The sequence below is a fragment of the Rhamphochromis sp. 'chilingali' genome, assembly GCF_963969265.1.
Source record: "Rhamphochromis sp. 'chilingali' genome assembly, chromosome: 17".
Taxonomy (NCBI): domain Eukaryota; kingdom Metazoa; phylum Chordata; class Actinopteri; order Cichliformes; family Cichlidae; genus Rhamphochromis; species Rhamphochromis sp. 'chilingali'.
Genome location: NC_137944.1, coordinates 11,273,541 through 11,297,500, shown reverse-complemented (window position 1 = coordinate 11,297,500; position 23,960 = coordinate 11,273,541). Strand labels below are relative to the sequence as shown.

Here is a 23,960-nt window from a genome sequence, read left to right as displayed (position 1 = left end):
CTCAATGCCCTTATTTCAGATAAGTCACAAATTTCCACTCGTCCTTTACAGGCAAATTATTCCTGCTATAAAAAGAAGTTGCATTTATAATGACATCTAACATCACATGCTGTGGCCAGCATTAAGGCGTGCACTCTCACATCATGCATATCGACATTTATACAATTGGTTTCTTTAATTTCTTTGCAAAAGGAATTTAGTTTGTTTGTTTTTTTAAATCTACAAAAAATCTTACAACAAATTGTTTTCATAATGGAACAGAAATAATATCAAGTGTTTCAATTGACTTTACTATTTTCTTTTTCTTTTTTAAATTGATGGAAGGTCACAAAAATATTAAGTCATACAGGAACATGATAAAGAAATGATGCCGGAGAAATTGGAAAACTGCTCTGTGGTCAGAAATGTGAAATTCCTTTTGGAAAACATGAACGTCATGTCCTCCCGGATAAATCCTGTGTCTTTCACGGTGTGTGAGTGCATCAGGGGCTGTGCAATTACACATCTGAAAAGGCACCATCAGTGCTGAATGGCATATACATACATATGAGGGCCCAAAATTAAAAAAAAAAAAAAGCAGAGTGGGTATAAAATTTTGAGAAAAAACTCAAGATTTTTGACATTAAAGTGGCAAATCTGAGAGAACATTGAGCCTACAGTGCCTAAGACGCCTCTCATGGTTTCAATCCTTCAAACCATGAGGATTGAATGCTTTAATAATCTGTTGGATTGCGTCCTGATGTACCACAAGTCCTCAAGATATCAACTGTGCTGTAGTACTTCACACACAGGCTGTTACCTCATCCAAATCAGTGTGTTTTCTCATGAATAGCAGCTCACGACAACGACTCTTTGAAACTCAGACGCTTTTGAAAATGTGGTGATTCTGAACTTAACCCACAAGGATTTCTTTATTGCAAAGTCCAATTGAAAAGTAGAATTAAATTAGGTCATCTAAGAAAAAGGTTTTTTTGTATTATTCCTGGCAAATTTGCCATTTTTCTCATTAATTTGCCACTTTAATGTAAAACATGTTGGGGGGTTTTCCATTTTTTTCTTGGAATTTTTCCTGCAGTCCAGACCTTCCACCAACAGAAAGCAATTGGCACATCATGAAGAGAACAAGATATAAAGACTCAGGACTGATAAGCAGCTAGAATCATTTTTTTCTCAGTTTAAATGTTCCATATTGTTTCCATATTCTATTGTGAATCAAATGTGGGTTTATGAGGTTTGCAAATCATTGCATTTTATTTCTATTTACAATTTTACAGTTGGACATGTAAATGCTTGTGCCTGAATAACAGCACAAACATACGGTGTTGTGTGAAAGTATTTGCCCGCTTCCTGAGTCCCTCTTTTCTTTTTTCTCATCTGTCACAATGTTTCAGATCATTAAGCAGAGTAACCAGAGTAAACGCAAAACGCAGTTTTTAAATGATGATTTCATTAAATGTGTAAAAATAAAATCAAGAAGGGGCACAGATACTTCACAGCACTGTATGGCATCATATTGCACATTCAAGTGCATCCGATACATGAATCGAATTTCTTCTATAATTCATAACAATAACAGCCCTTGATTGCTTGTGAAGACTCATAGAGTGTTATCATTGATACATGCTGCAGTCCATTTGTATTGGACAATAATAAAAGGAGAACAAATCTAAAAACAACAACAACAACAACAACAACACTGCTGAAATCAAATATTCTTCCACATGCTGATAACAGTCAAATCTCTTTTTTTTCATCCAAATCTATTAAATACAGCAGTCTAACTAAAAGGCTTCACTAGTGCATGCAGTCTCACTTGACTAGTCTCTTTTTTCTTGGCTTGAGACGAAGATGAGGCAGTTGCTTGCAATATAAATTTGTGCTACAACCAACATATGCCCAAAACAAAAACACTTTCATACAAAAATATCAAGCATGTTTCTTTGAACAAAATGTTTAAAATGCAGTAATAACGTTTGGAGAATAGGTGCGTTGCATTTGGCAGTCTGCTAGTCTTCTCCAGTCTTTAAACAACGTTTAGTTGTGCGTTCGGCACCCCCAATCACAAGAGCAGCGCGTCCAGGGATTTTGCCCTGAACAGCAACCGCACACCCATCTTGAGTGAAAACAATACCTAATTTTAAGTGGTGCGAAACACAGTCCGGAGATCTTTGCGAATTTATAGCACGCAGCACACACAGATCAACAATCAGCACCATTACAGTCACGTGAAACAGAAAGTTTTCACTGGACTTCATGCTGCCTGTGAAGACCCAAGTACACATTTAATGCTTCCAAAGCAATTAAGAGGATAATAGAACACAGTTTATTTAACTGACTAACAACAAGCGTGACCACTTCTAAAAAAGCAGACGTTTGATGGTCTGGTGCATTCAGGTGTGTGTTAACACATTACCGAATCTTCAGAGGAATGGACACCCCAAAGTCAGACCACCAAATGCTCAGAGTAACAGCAAAAAACAGCTACGTGAGCTACATCTCAGAGTCTACACACTTCAGTTAGAATGTTAAATGTTAAAGTTCATGACAGTACAATTAAAAAAAGACAGAAAAAGTCGCTTGCTTGTGAGGACCTACCAGGAGAACATCTCCTCTCTAAAATGAACATGGCACCAATGCTTAGGTTTGAACAGTAACATCTGAACAAACCACAACACTTCTGAAGAATATCTTTTGGCTAAAACCAAACTCAGCATATCAGCACTTACAGCTCATATCAGCTGTGAAGCACGGTGGTGGAGGGGTGATGATTCAGGCTTCCTGTTGGCCATGTGACCTAAGCATCTTTCAGTGACTGAGTCGACCATGAACTCCTCCGTACACACAAGTGATCTAAAGTCAAACGTGTGACTATCTGTCCGTCAGCTAACGTTTGACCCAAATATGGTCACGTAACAGCACAGCAGGAACAGAACGGCTGAAAAGAATCCAGGCGTTACAATGGTCCCGTCGAAGTCAAGACTTCAATTTGATTAAAATGCTGTTGCAGGTGCTTAACAGAGCTGTGTATAAACAAATGCCTGCAAACCTCAATTAACTGAAACAACGCTGTAAGGAAGATGTCCCAGAATTCCTCCACGATAACGTGGTAGACTGAGAAAGTCATACAGTGAACTATTACTTCAAGTTAATACATGTGGTTCTACAAGAAGTTTCTGGAGTTAACGAGTGTCGCAGAAGGAGAGAGGAAGTCGCTTTAGCTTGCTGTAGCCATGTCTGACAAGCTAACTGTTAGCCGACTTACATACAGGAGAAGATTAAATTAATTTTTGCTGCGTTTTCATTGTTGCTATAGAGTTATTATTAAACTGGCAGATTTTACAAATGTGACTGTTTACTCTTTAAATTTGACTTAAATGACATACTTACAGAACAATCCAACTCAGCTTTATATTGATGTAAAGACCCTACAGTAATGCACTTTTACGCTGATTGTTTTCACCCAAAAGGCAGTGCAGACGTTCTGGTGGCAGGGAAGTGATGTATGAGTGCTCTCATGCATGGATGAATATATACACATGTGCAAAATCCTAATAGGAGCTATTATTCTGCCTAGCCACATTCAAACCCCAAGTAAAAGGTGTAAATCTCTGATGGATTTAAAAGATTGTAAAACACAGATATTTCTGTGCTGCTTTTTTTCCATTTGAAATATGTTCTGCTCAGAATCAAACACCTGACGTGTAATTGCATAGAGGGTTTTGTGAAAAGTAGTATTTCTGGCATCAAAGCTGAGGCTGTGCATTAGGTGTGGCTTGCCAGATTGCATAACTCCAGCTTCTCTGTGCTGCGTCCTGATTGGCTATCATCTTCACACATCTCTGGGTTTTCCTCGGTTGGAGGTGTCCTGTGAGAGAGGAATAACAAAAAGTAGACACTCATAAGTGTAGAGGTTTCATGTGCTTTGGAGTTCAAATTGAAGACTGTGTGTTAAAGTTTGCTAACCTGCGTTTTTACTTTCATCCTTTCTTTTGTATTTTGCTCAGAAGCAAGCAGGTTTTTAAACAATTACCTAACATCCCAGTTCTCTGCATCCTCCACTGTGTCTGGAAGAGGTCTGTTGGCAGTTTCAGGAAGGGCCAGGGCAAGGACAGCTCCCAGAAGCGGAGAGATGCCGAAGATGGCGAGGGGTGTGGCCGGGCTGTGGTTATGCAGCATGTTGATAATGGGTGCCAGCACACCACCTATCCTTGCAAACATACAGGATACGCCTATTCCTGTTTGCCTTTTGGCACAGCAAGGGAAAAGAAACAGTTTCAGGAATGCGTCACTGAAATAACCATTTGATGATTAGGACAGAAGTCTCACCGAAGCACCGTGGGGAATATCTCAGCAGTGTAGACATAGATCACAGCAAACGACGCCGCTATGCCAAACTTCCCTACCATGGCGAGACCACTCAGGAGATTGGGATGATCTGCAGACGGAAGGAGAAAAATCATTCAAGTGATGAAATAAATTTTAATATTAGCTTTTTGAGGAAGAAAAAGCATTTTAGCAAGTTTCCATCTTACCTGCAGGCACTGCAAGCATGAGCAGACAGGCGAGGCCTCCGATTGCCAGAAAGCCACTCTGAGTGAGTCGGCGGCTAAAGGGCAGCACGACGAGGACCAGAGAACGAGCTGGGATCTCAACCAGCCCGAACACGAACTGGGTCAGGTAGAGGTCTGTCCCCAACCTGGACACGCCCAGTGAGAGACCATAATAGACCAGCACATTCACAAACCTGTGATTTCAAAGGGGAGAAAGAGAGGAGTGGTAAAAAGCTACAGAGACATTGTCTCTGCTGAAAATGACAGTGAAACGACAAGAAGTCGTACCAAACATAGAACAGGATCAGCGATCTTTTCCTCATCTGAGGCGTGCGTACCAGATCGACAGCCGAGTGACTTCTCTTCCCCTCGACCGATATCTCACACTCAACCTGATGTGGACGCCACAAACGAATCAGAAACCACAAAAGAGGCTTTTACATTTTACCTGTACATTAAAAACATCCCTACACTACTTGATGTACTGTAAATGTTAAATCAAAATATACTATATTTAAATCTAAGTGTTACATTAAAAATCCTCAAACCAGATGTTTTTATAAGGTGTGGAGCATGCTTCAGCTTACAAACCCCATACAGTTATGTGTAGGCTGATCTAGTACTTAGCAGTGTTGTGGTACAGGTGCCTTTAGCCACGCTGGCTTTAAGCAGTCATGATGGCTCATGTAACGACTGCTTATATCTTTGCCGAATGCATTTAGCTAAATCCACAAGGAGCAGTAAACCTCTGAGTCATCAACACCAGGAGTACAGGTCAGCTGATCACCGGCTGTCCACAAAGAAACTACTGTAACTCCCAGTGCACATCATAATGTGACTTATTTAAGTTAACCCCCCTGTGGCACTGCTCCATCTATCTCAGGGTTCCCCACCTGTCAATTTCAATTTTAACACCTGTACATGATTAATAATAAAACATGTTTTAGTATCAAAATTTAAAGTACATAAAATACTCAGTAGTAAAGCAGGATGGCCTTTTTCACAGCCATATACAGGACATTGTTGGATCATTTTTGGCCTGATAGCACTGAAATAGAATTCATGGAAAATTTACGTTTATTTGTAATTTCATTCAAAAAGGTAAAGTTGCATATATTCTTTATTCATTACATGTGAAGTGAATTAATTCAAGCCTTTTTACATATTGATCAAACAATATAGTTACTGCGTATCTCTCCGTCTAGCTCTGTACATGAAACCACGGTAACGGGAAGACTGATTAGTCTGGAAGGTCGTCACTAGACTGCAATAGTGTATCACCAGCTGTGAGTCATGACAACCAGTTATTGAAGTTTCATCTGTGCCACAAACTTGCACGTGTTCAGCACACAGCCCGAGAAAATCCCTGCTATCCTGACCATGCATTACACGCTGCATTAAAACAAATCAAGAAAACAGTGTTCTCAGCACGAAACCTCAAGTCCTTCAGCTTTCATGTGGCCATCATCAAATCAGAGGATTCAGCTTTGAAAACCAGCTTAGAAATGTATGTTTTTATTTATTTATTAAGTTTCACTGTATAAAAGTTGTACTCCTCATTTCGTGATTGTCTCATTTTCCTCAGGAAGCTCAGCTTTCACTTGATTCATATTTAATTCTTATGAATATCTTGCCAGATAGAAAATGCCAAAGGGACCCGTTTCATGAGAGAACTGCAGCATGAGTCCTACGAGACAAAACAAAACATTTAATATGGCTTTTTCTTTTCTTTTTCGCATGGAAATGATGAAGACGACGAAATCTCTGCGGCTTTTCCGAGATCATCGCTGCTGATATAAAGGCAACTGTAAGGGGAGGAGATTTCTCTGTGATTATTTTCTTTTAATTTTGTTACAGAATCGCACGAGGCCACATGAAGATCAAAGGAGCAAACATTTGCTTCCAGGACAGCATGCCCTGTTCACTGTTTTCCCTTGGTTTAATGTAGCATGTAATGAATGCTCACACTACTGGTGTGTGATCTGAAATGCAGTTAGGTTTGTGTGCGATTGCTGCTGGAGGAGTACGAGGTTTTTGTTAGAGATTACAGAGTAAACAGGAGAAAGGTGGCTGTAAAAATAAAGCCTAGCACTGTCACAAACACTGTTTTTGAACCAGGTGATCCTGAACCTGACACACACACACACACCTGTACGGTGGGAGGTAAGACACGACCATTAACAAGCGCTGCCTTGCGAAGGAGCGCGATGGCCTCCTCTCTCCTGTTGTTGGCCAACAACCATCTGGCCGAATGGGGAAGCACCCTTGTTGGCATTGAGAGGTCAAACAGAGAGGTAGAGAAAAGGAGAAAATGAGGAATGATAACATGCAAGACACTCATAGAAATGCAGGTGTATTTTCATGTCTGAGCAGGGCAGATTTTATATTCAGATGTCAGTTGAATTTCTCACCATATATAGAAGCTAAGCAGGAAGCCCGGGGCTGATATTGCTAGTTGCAGCTTTCTCCAGTCTCGTATAAGATATGCTACTCCTGCTAGCAGCATATAACCCAGGCCATAGGCATAGTCGGTGATGATACCAGCCAGCATGCGTCTCTTGGTGCATGTCCACTCAGTACCTGTAGAACGAAGCGAGGAAAGGAGAGGAATTGTGGGTAATGGTGGCAAGGGTTTTGCAAAAACAGCTTTCAACCAGTTTATTTGCATATCTGAAGATAATGAAAGGTCTGCACAAATGTGTTCCTTTGTTGTTAGCATAAAGATGAGGAGAGCCTAGCTGTCTAAAGCCTGAATTTACATCTAAAAGTTCTGTCATGTTTGCTTACTCAGCACAAAAAATAACTGTATGAGAACTTAGGTGAAAATAAGGAAAGCGCTAGACAGAGCTCTTAAATGTCTGGCATGGTGGTGCATTAGTAGTCTATGAGGTTTTGAGTCATGTGACCACGAATCTTGTGATCGTTAATCACCTGATATAACCTGTGTGCTTTTTTGGATGTGTAACAAGGTTTAAGTGAGTAAGGCAAGGCAAGTTTATTTATATAGCACAATTCAACAACAAGGTGATTCAAAGTGCTTTACAGAGACATTAAAAAACAAAAACAAATAAAAAGCATGATTTAAAATCGATTTAAAAAAAAAACAGCAGATAAAATCAGTAGTTAAAATGTAAGTTTTGAAATTTAAGCTTAAAGGTGTGGATTTGGTGCTTTATTCAAATGCAGCTGAGAATAGGTGAGTCTTCAACCTGGATTTAAATAAACTGAGTGTTTCAGCTGATCTGAGGCTTTCTGGGAGTTTGTTCCAGATATAAGGAGCATAAAAGCTGAATGCAGCTTCTCCGTGTCTGGTTAAAAAACCGGATCCAGAGGACCTGAGGGATCTGGAAGGTTCATACTGGGTCAGGAGGTCACTGATGTATTTTGGTCCTAAACCATTCAGAGCTTTATAGACCAGCATCAGAACTTTAAAGTCTATCCTCTGACGGACAGCCAGCCAGTGTAAAGACCTCAGAGCTGGACTGATGTGGTCCACTTTTTTGGTCTTAGTGAGGACTCGAGCAGCAGAGTTCTGAATGAGCTGTAGTTGTCTGACTGATTTTTTAGGTAGACCTGTAAAGATGCTGTTACAGTAATCAAGCCCACTAAAGATGAATGCATGGACTAGTTTTTCCAGGTTCTGTTGAGACATCAGATCTTTTATCCTTGATATATTCTTGAGGTGATAGTAAGCTGATTTTGTTATTGTCTTAATGTGTTTTTCTAAGTTTAGGTCTGCATCCATCACTACACCCAAATTTCTCGCCTGGTTTGTGGTTTTTAGGTGTATAGATTGAAGTTCTCTGGTGACCTGTAATCGTTTTTCTTTGGCACCAAAGACTATTACCTCAGTTTTGTTTTTGTTTAGCTGGAGAAAATTGTGGCACAGCCAGTCATTAATTTCCTCAATGCATTTACCAAGAGCCTGTACAGGGCCTCGGTCTCCTGGTGACATTGTGATATATATTTGTGTGTCATCTGCATAGCTGTGATAGTTTATTTTGTTGTTGTTTATAATCTGTGCCAGTGGGAGCATGTAAATGTTAAACAGAAGGGGTCCCAAGATGGAACCTTGGGGAACTCCACATGTGATACTTGTCTGCTCAGATGTGAAGTTACCTATTGATACAAAGTATTTCCTGTTTTCTAAGTTTTGAACCAGTTTAGTACAGTTCCTGAAAGACCTGCCCAGTTCTCCAGTCGTTTGAGTAATATGTTGTGGTCAACTGTATCAAATGCTGCACTGAGATCCAGTAAAACTAAGACTGACATTTTTTCCACTGTCTGTGTTCAGACATATGTCATTAAACACTTTTGTCAGAGCGGTTTCAGTGCTGTGGTTCTGTCTAAAACCTGACTGGAAGGCATCGTAGCAGTTATTCTGTTTTAAGAAGTAATTGAGCTGTTGAGAAACTGCTTTTTCAATGATCTTACTTAAAAATGGGAGATTTGAGATCGGCCTGTAGTTGTTCACTTGTGTCTTGTCAAGATTGTCCTTTTTCAGTATAGGTTTAATTACAGCAGTTTTTAGTGGTTCCGGAAACACACCTGACATTAAAGAAAAGTTGACGATCTGTAACAGGTCTGACTCCAAAGTCTTTGAGACCTTCTTGAAAACACTTGTTGGCAGGACATCTAAACAGCAGGAGGAGGAGTTCAGTTGACCTAAGATGTCCTCCAGGTCTTTGCTGTTAATAGGTTGAAACTGTTTCATGGTGTTTAAACAGTTTTTTGGTGGACACAGTACATATCCTGGATCTGCTGTTGATGTACCAATTGCTTGTCTAATCTTTTGGATTTTTTCTGTGAAGAATTTGGCAAAGTCATTGCAGGCCATGGTCGAATGAAGTTCAGCTGCTACTGACACAGGAGGGTTTGTTAGCCTGTCAACTGTAGAAAATAAGACCCGAGCATTATGACTGTTTTTGGTGATGATGTCAGAGAAGTAGGACCTCCTTGCACTCCTCAGTTGTAAATTACAATTGTGAAGTTTCTCTTTATAGATGTCATAATGAACCTGGAGGTTTGTTTTTCTCCATCTGCGCTCAGCTTTCCTACACTCTCTTTTTTCATTTTTCACTAGTGTGGAGTTTCTCCATGGAGACTTTTTCCTTCCAGAGATAACCTTCGCCTTAATGGGAGCAATTGTATCCATTACATTTAACATTTTTGCATTAAAGCTATTGACGAGCTCATTGACTGAACCTTTGGACAGGCCAGGTGTTAATGGGAAGACCTGGTTAAAGATCTCACTACTGTATTCAGTTATACACAGTTTTGTGATCACTGCTGTTGATATATTTGTGTGTGCTGAAATTGCCCAAAGTTGCCCAGAGTGTTACTCAGGTCTTTAGTCCCTTTGTCCTGAGGGTTGTCCACATGGATGTTAAAATCTCCAACAATAATTACACAGTCGAAATTAACACAGATCACAGACAGCAGTTCACTGAGGTCATTAAAAAAGTCTGTGCAGTATTTGGGAGGCCTGTAAACATTAAGAAACACAACTTTGGATGGGGCCTTCAGCTGTAAAGCCACATATTCAAAAGACTGAACTTCCAGGAGAGAGCTGCTTACATTGAAATGAGTCATTAAATAAGACAGCAACCCCCCCTCCTCTCCTGCTCACCCTGGCCTCACTGATAAAACTGTAGTTAGGAGGTCTGTGAAGGTTCTCAGTCATCCAGGTCATCGTAGTCAAAGGAGCTTGCAAAGAAAAGCGTCTGGACTTCTTTAAGTTGCTTGAAGACGTTTCACCTCTCATCCGAGAACTGAAGAAGCTGAAGAAGCTTCTCGGATGAGAGGTGAAACGTCTTCAAGCAACTTAAAGAAGTCCAGACGCTTTTCTTTGCAAGCTCCTTTGACTGTAGTTAGGAGGGGTCAACTCGATGAGAACAGCTCCACTGTTACTTTGGTCCAACCAAGTTTCAGTTAAAAACATAAAAAAGGCTGTGCTCAGTGATTAAATCATTAATTAAAAATGTTTTCCCAGCTAAAGATCTAACGTTTAATGAAGCCAACTTAAGTGTTTTAGAGGCATTATTTGCCCCCTTGTGTTTGGGAGCAGTCTGTGGCACACAAGGTATGTTTACTATATTTAAAGATCTTTTAGAGTGCAGCTCTCTGTGTTTTGACCAGGCCACATGTCTCCTTCTGTCACCTAAAAGTACAGAGATTTTAAAACCTTCTAGTAAACAGGGTCCCAGCTTCTCCTGGGAAAAGTCACCACTGCCATAATCCTCGCAGCCCGGACCCTCCACACATCACACATCAGACTGCGGAGACAGGGCATGAAGGTGGTAAGGAGGAACTAAGGGGGGCGAGGCTGGGCAATGTAACTTCGATTGCTTTGTTGAGGGCGGGGCTCGATGGCAAACCTTTGGCTGCTCTGGTGGGGGGTTTATGGGGGACAAAAAGGGATTGGGCCGGGGGGTAGATCTGAGCCCAGCACTGACCCGCTCCATCATCTCCTCAGTGAATTTCAGGGGTGGGGAGGAGGGAGAAAGGGAGGGGGGGAGAGGGTGATGGCCTGTCAGGGGTTTGGGGGACTGGGGAAGGTCATGGTCCCTGGTCCTGGTCGTTGGTGTTGTTGAGAGAGTTGGAGGCAAATAGGGACCCCTCTTCTTGCCTCTGATGTCTCTCCTTTCTGAAGCTTTTCTGGGCGAAGCTCTTCTGGGTTGGGAACGCAGGCTTCTGCGTTCCCAAAAAATATTAAAGTTGTTGATAAAATGCACTGAGTGGTCAGTACATGCTGATATAAGCCATTTATTCAGTGCAAACAACCTGCTGAATCTCTCGTCTCCTCCTCTGACCGGCGGTACAGGTCCACTGATGAATACAGCTGCATTCACAGAGTTTACAGTATTTAATAATCCAGTAAAGTCCCGTTTCAGAACCTCCAACTGTTGTTTGGACACATCGTTTGACCCTGTATGCAGAACAATGTTTGTCACAGTTGGATATTCATCTGCAATTTGAAGAATTCTCTCCTTCAGGTTGTTGACCATATCCTTAGGGAAGCAGAGCACTTTAGTGTTCTTACCACACATCCTTTGTACATCCTTAACGGCAGAGTCACCCAAAATCAGAGTTTCAGGCCTAGCCTTTAGCTTTCCCTGTGGCCTTTTACTTTTCAACAGATTTTCAGTCCTTACTTCGCTACTTTTAGATGGATGGTTGTCCGATATAGATCCAGGGTCCTTTGATAGTGGAGCAAATCTGTTCTGCAGTTTCACATTCAGTTGTTTTGGAGGTTTGTTGTTAACCTTCCTATTCACGGTTGTCCAGTCCTGTTTCCTCCCATATACAGGGGTTGAAGAGCTTCCCTGTCTTGTAGGAAGTGAAGGCCAGTCGGTTTCAGAGATTTCAGCTCGCTGTGCTCTGCCTGTGATACGTCCTCCCCCTTCCAGGAGACATGATTTATGTCTTGGTTTTGCACCAAGACAGTCCAAGGGGGGATTTTCGCTTGAGGATTTATTATAATGCACAGAGTCTACTTTCTTGGTCATGTTATCTGTGCTCCTTAGCTGTGTACTAGCTTGCTCATCGCCATTGTTTTGAATCAAAGGCAAGGTTGTTTCATTTCCACACAGTCCATTTACCTCCACGTTTACTTCTAAGCGATGAATTTTTGTCTCCAGTACTGAAATCTTCTGCAGGAGGCTGTGGTAGTCATCTGTGGAGAGGGAAGGCATCTTGTTGCTAGTTAGCCGAGCGGTTAGCATCTTTCCAGGCTGTTCAGTGCCCAGACGCTGTAATCAGGCTTCAGCTGTGTGTAGGCCACAAACACACGGAGCGCTGAAGATAAGCTAACTATAAAAATGTTGCTGTTTCTGTTAAGAACACTTTAGTCCTGATGATCTATAAGTGTCCAGTATCCAGAAGCTATCGCAGGTAAGCTCATACGGAAAAAAGGGAAAAAATCTGCATAAAAATCAATAAAAATCAATAAAAGAAGCAAAGTATTTAAAGAGCAAAGAGAGGAAGAGTCCACACTCACAAAAGGGGTTGATAATTTAAATGTCACACAGGCTGCTCTGTAACCATCTGGCAACAACCAATCGTGAGGGAAAAATGAGTATTCTTCGACTAGTTTTTGAGTGGTTTCTGCAGGTTGCTGGCAGTTGTTGTGAAATAGACTCCTAAACCCCCAGTCACACAAGCCTAGACCCATTCAGTGAAAACCTGGCAACCGCTGGTCACAAGGAAAAAATGTGTATCACCCTGCGGGTTGGCAAAAACCTCCTTGAGGTTGCTTTGGTCAGTGGCAGGTTGTTGCAGTCAGCGTTCTCCATTTCTGGTTCTGGCTTTGTCAAGGCTTGCTGCCACCCTGGCCATCAGGAGGCAGAGCAGGTCTTCTACAAATCGGTAGGCTTGTTGTTTAGTGTGCTTGTTCCAGTCCTTGGGCAATGGGCATGGTACTGAACCCCTGATGTGCTCCCAGTGCATTTATCAGAGTGTGAGTGTGAATGTTAGATGCAGATGTAGAAAAAAGTGCTTGTAGAGTAGAAAACTTTAACTATAACTATAAAAGAACCAATCCATTTACCATTCACTCAGCTGGCAGTCACAGACTGTTTGGAAATAAGTTGACGTGTTGCATGCAAACGACTGGGAACCACAGTAATCTCAAATCAGAAGCAGGTTTATGGTGCAGCATCCTCTTTGTAACTGATTTCATCCAGCGAGAACCAGCAACCTGCAGGAACCACTGATCAGCATGCTATAGGTGTGTACTGTTCCCTTCATGTTTGTGCTGATATTGGCTCTGGTTGTAAGACAATAAGAACATCTTTGTAGTGAAGTGAAACCAAGTGAAAGAATAAATACTAACCACTGCAAATACTATCTGTGCTTCCCACGCATGTTTTTTTTAAATATATACTTTCAACCAGTCAGCAGTGAACATATCTGCAGGGCCACCAATGTCAGTTTATGTGCTGTTGGCTTTTTTAGAGAACTGTGTACAAATATATCTTCACAGACTCAAATCCCACAATCCCTCAGACTCCACACAGACACCAACCATAAATTTGTATTAGCGGTGTCTCTCAGTGTATCTAATTAGAGCCTCGTTAGCTGTTTCCATGTTTCCACTCTGAGTAAATAAAATTGAAGTTTATCAGCCAGGATATAAAACTATGTAGGTTTGAAATAGTGTTTTAACTGCATTTAATCTGCATTTAAAGTAAATGTAATCACATTGCAACAGATACCAACGTGTTTTTTTTATACACACACTTTTGGGACACTCAACCAGAAACACGCCTGTGCTGGATCTGTGACGATTAATAAAACTTAAAAAGTCTTAACACTGACTAGGAGGATGATTTTGTTGAGGCGTATGTCATTATGTTTTCTTTATTAAAAACTCTTCGGAAAATGACAAACCCTGAAGTCATCAGAAAAGTGTGAAAAGTTTTGAAAAATAATAATAACATTAATAGATTAATTAATTTATAAATTAATTACCAAATTAAATATTTAATATTGAAATGTAAGTTGTTTTTTAGTATAAAAGTTCTATATGAATAAATGAGGTCCTTATATGTCTGAGATGCATCTTATTGATCTGATATTGCTTTAAAATTAAAGTCATAATGAGGAAATTAAAATAGGAACGCTTAAACATTTAAAAAACATAAACACACTATCCTGCATCAACAGAAATGTCAGTCCTGTCATACATGGCATTATTGTTAAATAATTGACAATTTAAAAAAATATTAATGAATTATCTTTTTTCACCATTTAAATGAACCTGAGATTATATATCAGCCACTGTGTTTTATGAAAACATCACTTTTTTTATAATTACTAGCAGCGCTTTCTCAAATTCTTCATCCTTTATTTATGGTTGTCTTGGTGAACATTACGTTTCGAATGGGCAACGTATGTTGAACATGACTCATGAGACATGATCTATATGAAAATCAAAAGAATTTGGATTTATTTAAAATATTTTTAAAAACATATAGATGTTAATAATTGCTACATGCATGACGGTGTTCGTGCACAGCTTCATTCCGATTGGCCCACCCAACACATATGCATACATACACTACAATGATCACAGTAGGAAGGTAAGTGCCTGTCGGGTATTCTGTGCTGACGCTCCACTACAGCAGCCTCAAATCATCATACTCATGCAGGGTTTGAGTATGTGTGTGTGTGTGTGTTTGTTTAGTACCAAGTACAAAAGCATTGATGATGACACCAGATATTGTTGTGCCAACTACAAAGCGAAGAATCACATAGACCGGGAAGTTGGGTGCGAAAGCCACAGCGACACCGAACACAGTTTGGAGAGCGAGGGACAGCAGCAGGACGAAGCGTCGGCCATACCTTGTAGACAGAGAGAGGACACAGGAATGTGAGTTAGCCCTCCCTCATTATTAAAGATTTGCACCAGTAGACCCAACGAAACAGAAGTAAAGATATCACACTAAGCTCGAAACACATAAAAGAAAAAAAAATACTAAGTCTTTATCTAGTTCTTAGTGTAGGAGGTGCAGTTATCAGAAACCAAGTGCTTATAACTTTATGTTCACCAGAGAAAATCTGAGGTTTGAAAATTAGTAACAAAGCTGGGAACTTCAGTTTGCTCCCTGGGCTGTTTTTCTTTTCAGGTGCAAACGCTTCCTTTTGTTCACTTTAGCCCTAACTTACCAGGAAGACCACATATTGCCACCTGCTCACTACCACCCACTGCAGCCTTCACTCTTCAGTTTCTTAACCCTTTCAGCTCCGTCAATAAAAGGGAAGCACAGGTCTCATGACCCACTCCCACTTCCCATTTGTCTTTCTGCAATAGATCTACTGTGTCAGTTCAAAGACTTTTCCAAGATATTGATGATACTACCCTTCTATTGTTTCTAGTTTAAAGAAAAAACAGAGAATGAACAAGAATGTTAAACGTATGGGTGATTTTTACTGTCACACAGTTAAGTCTGAACAGTTTTATCGTGTGTATCTGTAGCTGATGAAGCAAATAAATTAACTGCTCCCCTTACATACAGTTACCACATACAAAGGCCTACAGCAGTGGCCACCCCTACAGTCGTGCTTTGATGCTGAGGATCTGACACTTTGTTCTATCTGTGCGCCGAGTGAGAAAAGCCTACCTGTCAGCCATGGCTCCAAACACCACCGATCCCACCAGCAGGCCAAACATGTAGATAGATGATCCAATGTTGTTGAACACAGCTTTGCTGCACACCAGGTCCCACTGGTAGATGGAAAAAGAAGTTACTCCTTGTGCATTTGTTTATTTCTTATGTATTGGTGAATGGCCATGCAAATGGTAAATGGCCTGTATTTGTATAGCGCTTTTCTAGTCCCTGAGGACCCCAAAGCGCATTCACACACACATTCACACACTGGTGCAAGTGACATACACTCTGTGGGCAAAGTATCGGGCTACATCACGTAATCTTAAGCACCTCACTTTTGTAAAAGAACTCAATACATTTAAGTGTAGTACTGTAGTAGGATGATATCGGTGAAACAAGTCAGTTCCTGAAATTTCTTTCTCCTTTGATACTACACAATAACATGAAAGTGGTATCATTGCAACGTGGAAGCTTTTAGGAACCAAACCACAGCAACTCATCCACAAAGTGGCAGACCATATAATCTTACAGAGCAGGCCTTTCAAGTGCTGAGGCGCATATTGTGGAAAAGTTGCCAACGCTCTCCTGACTCAGTAACTACAGGGCTCCAGACTGCTGCTGACATTAACATCAGCACAAAAGCTGTGCAATGGGAGCTTTGCACATGTTTATGCAGATCCTGTAGCTGTATCTGGCCCAGTACCTATGTCTATGTAGAGTATTGTCAAAGTAAATTTGCTTGTGTGTTTGGGCTGCTCTTTGCTGATATTGATTATAGAGTATGGTATCAAACTGGCATTGGACAAAACAAAGCACTGTCATAAAGTTCCAAGTGCAAATGGACCTTAGGAAAGGGTTAGAGCTGCATCAGGGTCAGATTGACTGCAACCTCTAAGGAAATATGATTAAATCAGTCTATACTTGCCAAAAATGGCAGCTGACCAGCTGTAAATGACCAGACACTGATGATTTTCAAATTACACTGTCATTTGTTTCTGTTCTGGCTCATTAAACATAAAATAGTCCTTGCACACAAACTGAACCTTCCAAAGTCCAAGAAGAAGTGGCAAAACTGTCCAGGATATGGTCGCAGTACAAAATGATGGCAATCATTTCCGAATCCCTTTATTGAGACAGTGACTGTTAGTCAAGGAAAATATGTGGCACTACAGCACAATATCAAGGACACAAGAACCTTTATGCCAAGAAGACTCTTATGTAATATAATACAAACTGTTGTTGATTAATTTGTGTATGATTACAACAGCAGCCGTGAACAGCAGGGGTGCAGCAGGGTGTGAGTGGGGCCAGTTGCTTATTTTGGCTCCAAGGCCCTTTGGAAAGCTAATGTGGATGTTTGCTGTGCTGGGTTCATTACTCTTTATCATCACATCAGTCTTTCATGAAATAATTTCTCAGATTTTTACATATTTGAATTTTATTTTATTCATGTTTTTCCTTATTTAGCTCCTTTCTTTTCCATGGATTTTGAGATATTTGCCTTGCCATATTGTTTTATTACATGCATTTAGCACAAAAAATAAGAACATTTATGTTTGGTTGATTATTTCTTTGGACAGCCAGTTTATTTGGGTGCCACATTGGGTGCCAAATGGTGCCACGTTTGTAAGAAAAATGCATTTGTGGGTTGAGCAGCAGAGCTGAGTATGTGGATCGCACCGATGAAAAACCTGCAAATCTTCTCTTAAATCGTGACTCTTGTTTGGTGTTGTTTATTGGGTTATATCAGGGGTGGGCAATTCCAGGCCTCGAGGGCCGGTGTCCTGCAGGTTTTAGATCTCACCTTGGGTCAACACACCTGAATCACATGATTAGTTCGTTACCAAGCCTCTGGAGAACTTCAGGGCATGTTTAGGAGCTATTTAGCCATTTAAATCAGCTGTGTTGGTTCAAGGACACATCTAAAACCTGCAGGGACACCGGCCCTCGAGGCCTGGAGTTGCCCACCCCTGGGTTATATGATTGAAGTCTGAAGAAACAAGAGATATTGGCAGATTAACAACTGATTCATTTATCAAACAGGGGCCTCTGCAGCATGTAGAAAAGCCGTACACAGCCACAACAGCCCGGCACCTCCTCCTCACTAGTTTGGCCACACACTGCTTTGGCATGGCATCCCAGTCTTAATCACTATTTGTCGCATTTCAGACAATGTTGTTGTGCTGGTCACAGAAAATGTAGCAACAGCGATTAAGATTTGTCAAGTTTTTCACGGCACAACCCACGTACTCAACTCTGCTGCTCAACCCACAAATGCATTTTCCTGACAATTGTCACGACATTAAAGGGAAAACAAATAAGCTATGATTTATTGCCAAGAAGCATTGTCATATGACCACATGTCATAAGAACAACACAAATATTTGTCAAAAACAGGCTAAATAAAGAAAACTATATTGTTATATAGGTAGCCTACATAAAACACTAAATTCAGGTTTTGCCAAAAAGTGATTTCCAATGTTTCTATGCGTTTTCTATGTGTAATATCTTTATTTATATTGGTAAATAGAGTTTAGTGAACAGAATTTACAAAGGGTTACATAAAAAATGCAAGCTCTTCATATCTTTATGACTGCGACATTATAACCAGTGTAGTCCTTTATGGCCAATTAAAATATCTTCCTAGGAAATTTAAAAAAAATAATAATTAAAATTTCCTTCTAGATATTTGTTGCAAATTCTGCTACCCACTTGGTCACATAAGTCGTAAGTCAATGAGACTTTTTAACTGGATAAATAAAAGATCGATGAAAGTCACTTTGCCAAAAACTTATTGCGGCTTCTACCCTGTGACAGAAATGTTCTTTCTGGCACTTAACGAATTAATATCATTCACGCGGGACAGATTGTACATGTGTTTCACATATTATAGGCCAACATTGCAAGTAAATAACCGTAATTTGACATCTTAATATAATTTTTAAGTGCTTCCCTTTTTTTCTGCTTATAAAACAGTAAATTTGGGAATCAACGGCTAACAACAACGATTATATTTTAGCATTAAAAAATATAATTTAAATAAAAGAATTTAAGCACGCTTGGATTAGGCTTTGCAGAAACAAAAGACGATGATTTTGGTAAATATCAATACGGTTAATTTAGACATAAACGCTACACTAGGTGTTGGTCTAATAAATGTTTTAAACACTGGTAGTTTTGGCTGCTGTAACACAAAAAAGTCCCAACTTTGGGATAAAGTATACCACACCATAGCTTAAAAACCACACTGGCAGCAAATGATCTTTGGATATGTCTTTTTATATATTAGTGAGATTAAAATCCTTACTCTGATACTTATAATAAGTATTTAATAGGTAATATAAGCAATAAAAAGTATCAAATGATAGCCTACCGTCTACTATTTGACACCTTTTTGTCGCTTTTTTTGATTTCCGCCTCTTTTCCCAGCATGAAAGTGAACTGATTAATGACTAAAGTTGATCTTCAGCCCAAACCGAACAGACCAGATGGTCATGTTTCTGTACCTCGGTGACGGTGGTGCTCTCAAAAGTCTCCCTGCTGTAGACCCATCCGTCACTGCACGGCACGCGCTGAGTGCCGTTGCCCAGCAGCACGACATCCTGCGAGAAGCAGGAGGAGTTGGAGAGGCTGAAGTTCAGGGTGGCTGAATACAGGGACTGATTCCCCGCTGCTGGACTCGAGCCCTCGCGGCACTGATGAGGCGGCGTGGCTCCGGTGAAGATGCTCACCAGCATGTGGAAGGCGAGGAGGATCTGAGGTAGACATATCCATATGTAGAGAATTTTCTGGTATCTGCCAAAGCCTCCAATGGCAGAGAGGATCTGATCGAAATTCATTTCAAATGTAGGTCAAATTGGCTCCAATGGAATGGATGAGCCGGGGAGATGGAGGCGGAAGATGGTTGTAAATACCGACCAGATACTGAGGCGGTGTTATGGAGACAAACAAGATAAATTACCATGTGCTGCCGTGGTCAGTCCACGTGAAGTTGTTTAACAATTACTGAAACGAGCTCAAGAAGGTTATCCTCCCTCTGCAAACACACTCTCACCTCACGGGCAGCGAGTGTCTGCAGATGAGGCTTCACAGAGATCGATTAGAATGCTCCAGGATGAGACGCGCGGACAAAGTTTTTCAGTCTCAAACCAAGTAACAAGTAAAAATCCACAATTAGTCTTCCGTTGTAAATATTGCACAGGGAGTAAAATCACGCACCCAACAAAACGCCAGTGTTGTTTTCCACTCTGTACAAAATATGCACATTATGGCAGCGGGGAGCGCGTGTGGTGTTACGTATCCGTGACTTATAGGGGAAGGGCCATAGCATCGCTACCACATCTCATATGTAAACAAAAAACAAAAAACTCAGTGTAAGAATCACGGGCCACCACTGAGGCGCAGTGATTTCACAGATTACCGGATTTAAAGCACTTCAATGTGGAAATCGTGTAAACCTCACTTGCTGCAGTTCACTGCGTGGATGCAGGTGTAGCACTCAGCTGTTACACAGCCTTCAAACACAACATCTCTACTCTCAATTCGCCAAAAGCAGGTTGTGCGTTATGTAAGAGGCTCTCTGCTGCCACCTGCCGTTTGATGCGATGGTAGGCACAAAACTTCTGTGAGCGGAGGGGATGCGGGGGTTATCATAGCATTCACCTGAAAGTGCTAGATATGAAAGGTAAAGACCATAAAGTGTTAGACAAGCGACGGTGGGGAGAAAGAACTCTGTTTTAAAGGGAAGAAACTTCAGAATCAGGGAGGGGCAGAAAAAAGACGAGCACAAAGGGATCAGGACAAATAAAAAAACCCAAAACAAACAAAAACAGTAAGATGAGAGAAAAGTTAGTGATTAGTGGCATATGAACATCAGGATAGAAAAGAGGGAGGTGGAGGAGTCCAGAGTATATCATAAGATTTCATTTTCAGGGGCTCGAGTTGGGAAAAATAGAAAATAAAAGCATAAGAAATCAGAAAAGGAATCATAAAGAAACACCAAGATAAACCATTTAACAAATGACTTATAGTAATGCAACTGTGGACACACTTCTTACTTTGCAGCCGATAATGCAAGGCTATCTTGTTTTGCGTTTATAATCACCACAGGTTACAGCGCATACCTATATAATATTTCAAAGGGGGATCTGTCCTCCTGTCATTTCTGCATATTGCTGCACTGATATGATCACAGAATTTATGCTTGGTGGAGACAAAAAAAATGGAGGTGCAGGGGTGGCACCTCTGGTTTCAGACCTACTCGTTTGCACTGATGCAGCTGGCTTTCAGAACAGGATGAAAAATGGTTGAGAAACAGTGAGAAAGAGGACCTGAGTGGCTGGTCTCACTTAAGTTACCCCTCTCTCACTTGTGCAGTTGATCAAATAGAAAACACTGAGGATTGCTGGGAACTGAAGTTGTGTGTCATCAACAATAAATTTAAAAAAAAAATTACCTGTGGGAGAAACGTGATTATCTGTCGTGACCTGTACATTTGTAACTTTGCACAAAATGCAAGTTTTATTTTTAATCTAAAATATAATAACACTCTAAATGTCTCGACGTTACAATAATATGGATAACTAATTGCACTTTATATTCTGACCACTCTCTACCCTTCTATACACAGTGCTTCCTTTATTATATTTATTTTATTTATTGACGTGTAGGAAATCTCGCAAAGTAAGAATATCATTGCTCAGCGTGACCACTTTGTTCTGGACAAATACATTTCTTAATTAGAAATTAAATGTGTTCCTTATCATGATTACAGCAAAACTAGCCTTACAAGCTTTTAAAGCTGTAAAGATCCTATAATTTTAAATTATAGGATCTTTACAGCTTTAAAAGCTGTAAAGCTGTAAAGCTGTAAAGATCCTATAATTTTAAATTGCCCGCAAATGATCACCCCAACCTCTTCCTGTTAGGCGCGTGTGACGTCACTGATGCTCGGTCCAGAACGGGTTGGGTCTCTGGTTTGGGAGTCTTCTGGGTGGCAGCAGGGTGGGAAGAAAGTGAAGTCATATACAGTTACCCAGGAAACCGTGCGAAATAAAGCAGCGCCTTACAATTAAAAGCATCAACGCGTTTACTAAGCACGAAACTTTTCAACTTAAGCCGTAATAAATATTAAAATCATCAAGTGGGAATAGAAATTAATCTCAAGATGATCATTGTGCACTTTCACTGTATTCTACAGGCGCGTGATAACAGCATACTTACTACTGTGCAAAATATGCATCCACGTTTTTTTTTAAGCTGTTAGGGAATAGAGATTTTATTTTGAAGGTCTCGGCCAGAAGTTCTATTATTCTAATGCAGTGTGGTGTGACAGTGGCGAGGGAGGTTGATCGCAGGGAAAGTGAGAGAACAGAGAGACAGAGGGAGATGGCTGAAAGGCTGGAGCAGTGGACCAGGTCAGGAGCGAGTCGGGACAGCGGTCTAAGGTGATCTTGATCATCCAGAGGTGTCTGCGCTGAGGAACGAGAGTCCAGACCGCGCAAATCCCCCGTCACGGCGCTTCAGCCCGGCCTGACCGAGGACTGTGTGGCAGACACCGTCTTCGGCTGCCCATCCTGGAAACATTTTCACTGTCTAAACATTTCCTAGCTGCAGGATTGCTCAGCTTCACCCGAGTCCTCTCTGGATTACGGACAAGGAACCGTGCTTGGATCCGTCACCGTGAGTGTCCGTGTAGTGGCAGATGCACTGCTGTCACGATTAAATGCTTTTAATGGCGATGCCGTGCATCATAAGGTCAACTGATCAGGTCCTGGTACTTACTGTCATACTTGTACGGTGACACGATTTGCAAAAACACAGATTCGCATCCGTGACGGGTGCTGATGTAGATGAAGCCACGCCCTCAGACATGGCATTGTGTATGCCCCACGCTTGAATGAACCCTGGCCTATTTACTGCAGCACAATCAGCAGGAGCAGCTGTTAGCGTTCATTGCGGGACAGTTGTAATATCTGGGCCTGCAGGACATCCAATAAGCACCTCACGTTTATCCTCGTCAGCACGGGATTGCAGCTTTAATGTGTTGTTTTAATCCCAAATCTGCATGTGGTGCATGTGTGTGTTGTCAGTTCATATCTGAAGTCATCTTTCACCCACAGAGTATGTGGTGAGGTTTTTAAAAATAGATAAATTCCCATAAGATGCTGCTGTCACAGTGAGCAGTGTGAGTTCAGCTTTCAGACTGCTGCAATGGGAAAGACGTTCCAAGGTTGCACTGCAGCTACAGTGATGACAGAGACCCGTGCTTGCCCGTGTGTCCCTCCCTTTATACATACACTTTCTGCACCGACATGTCTCTCTTAAGAGAGGTAACCGGCTATTCATGCAACTGGCTCACACAAACACTCATGCATATTCACAGCGACTTTTAGTGAGGCTCTATTTTTGTTCAGAGCTGCAGCACCGGCTGTTTGATCTGGAGCTCAGGTGAATTTGTTTCATCTGGCTTGTGTGTGTTTTTACCCTGCCTCGACACGCTGATCCCTGCAGGATGCAAACTGAAATATACAAGGTCACCGTGAATGAGCACCGGTGTGTTTATTTCAGACAGGGATCCCAGTACAGTGTGTGACTGCGAAAGAGGCCGTCTAAGGTGACTGTGAGGTCAGCTGGAATAGGCTGAAGCTAAAAGGTTTGTCCTTTTAATTTAAAGTTACTGGATCGATTAGGTAGAACACTCTTTCTTCTCTTCTTCGGTATAATGTCTTTATAAAGAGCTGCACAGGGGACCTCTTATGCTCATTTCCAGCTCCATATTTTATTTTTATTCATTTGGAGTCTGCTGGAGTAGATCTGCATGATTTACAGCTCTTACAAGGCCTTTGCACCATTTTTCTTCCTGTTGGCTATCCCTCACAAACAGAAGGTTTAAAAGCAGGTGGGTGGAGCTTATGTGATTCAAGCCAGAGCTGGATGCCTGTGATGATTGTCCCAGAGATGTCCACTCTCACTGACATCAACTGGAGATGTTAGGAAAAGTGTTAGAAATGGAGAGTTTAGAGGTCTGAAACCCACTCTTTTGACCCACAGACATTATTTGCACATATCCTGAGCTCATGATTTGAAACTTTGGCCATGTTTCATATGGGCATCCACTACTGTACTGTATATATGACAGGAAATGGAGAAAAGCATAAATGTTCCCCTCCAACCACCGTCTGTTTTTATTTAAGTCTTGCAACTTATGAAACCTGGTGTCTGCAGTGGGTAGGCTGTGGTTTTATGCAGCTTGTTGGCAGGAAGCACTTTGCAGAGTCAACAGCAGCACTTGTGGTAA

The 23,960-nt window shown here is 41.1% G+C and overlaps 1 protein-coding gene across 1 annotated transcript; it reads right to left on the bottom strand.

The window, feature by feature from the left end:
- Positions 1–30: 30 nt before the first annotated feature.
- On the bottom strand, positions 31–19,738 carry LOC308384364 (solute carrier family 22 member 13). The gene is made up of 10 exons (XM_080862868.1): positions 19,168–19,738; positions 15,674–15,777; positions 14,740–14,894; positions 6,962–7,130; positions 6,700–6,814; positions 4,839–4,942; positions 4,533–4,744; positions 4,327–4,435; positions 4,031–4,243; positions 31–3,865 (listed from the first exon to the last, which is right to left on the bottom strand). Exons 1-10 carry the CDS (start codon positions 19,498–19,500, stop codon positions 3,763–3,765), a joined length of 1,617 nt encoding a protein of 538 aa, XP_080718994.1. The 5' UTR covers positions 19,501–19,738; the 3' UTR covers positions 31–3,762.
- Between the last annotated feature and the right edge of the window lie 4,222 nt (positions 19,739–23,960).

Bases quoted from the DNA above. Each gene is read 5' to 3' on its own strand.
- LOC308384364 (XM_080862868.1), bottom strand. From the start codon at position 19,500: ATGAATTTCGATCAGATCCTCTCTGCCATTGGAGGCTTTGGCAGATAC. The intron at 4,943-6,699 runs GTGTGTGTGTGT...CGTCCACATCAG, and splicing joins TCTTACCTCCCACCGTACAG to GTTGAGTGTGAGATATCGGT. The intron at 4,745-4,838 runs GTACGACTTCTT...TTGAAATCACAG, and splicing joins CTGATCCTGTTCTATGTTTG to GTTTGTGAATGTGCTGGTCT.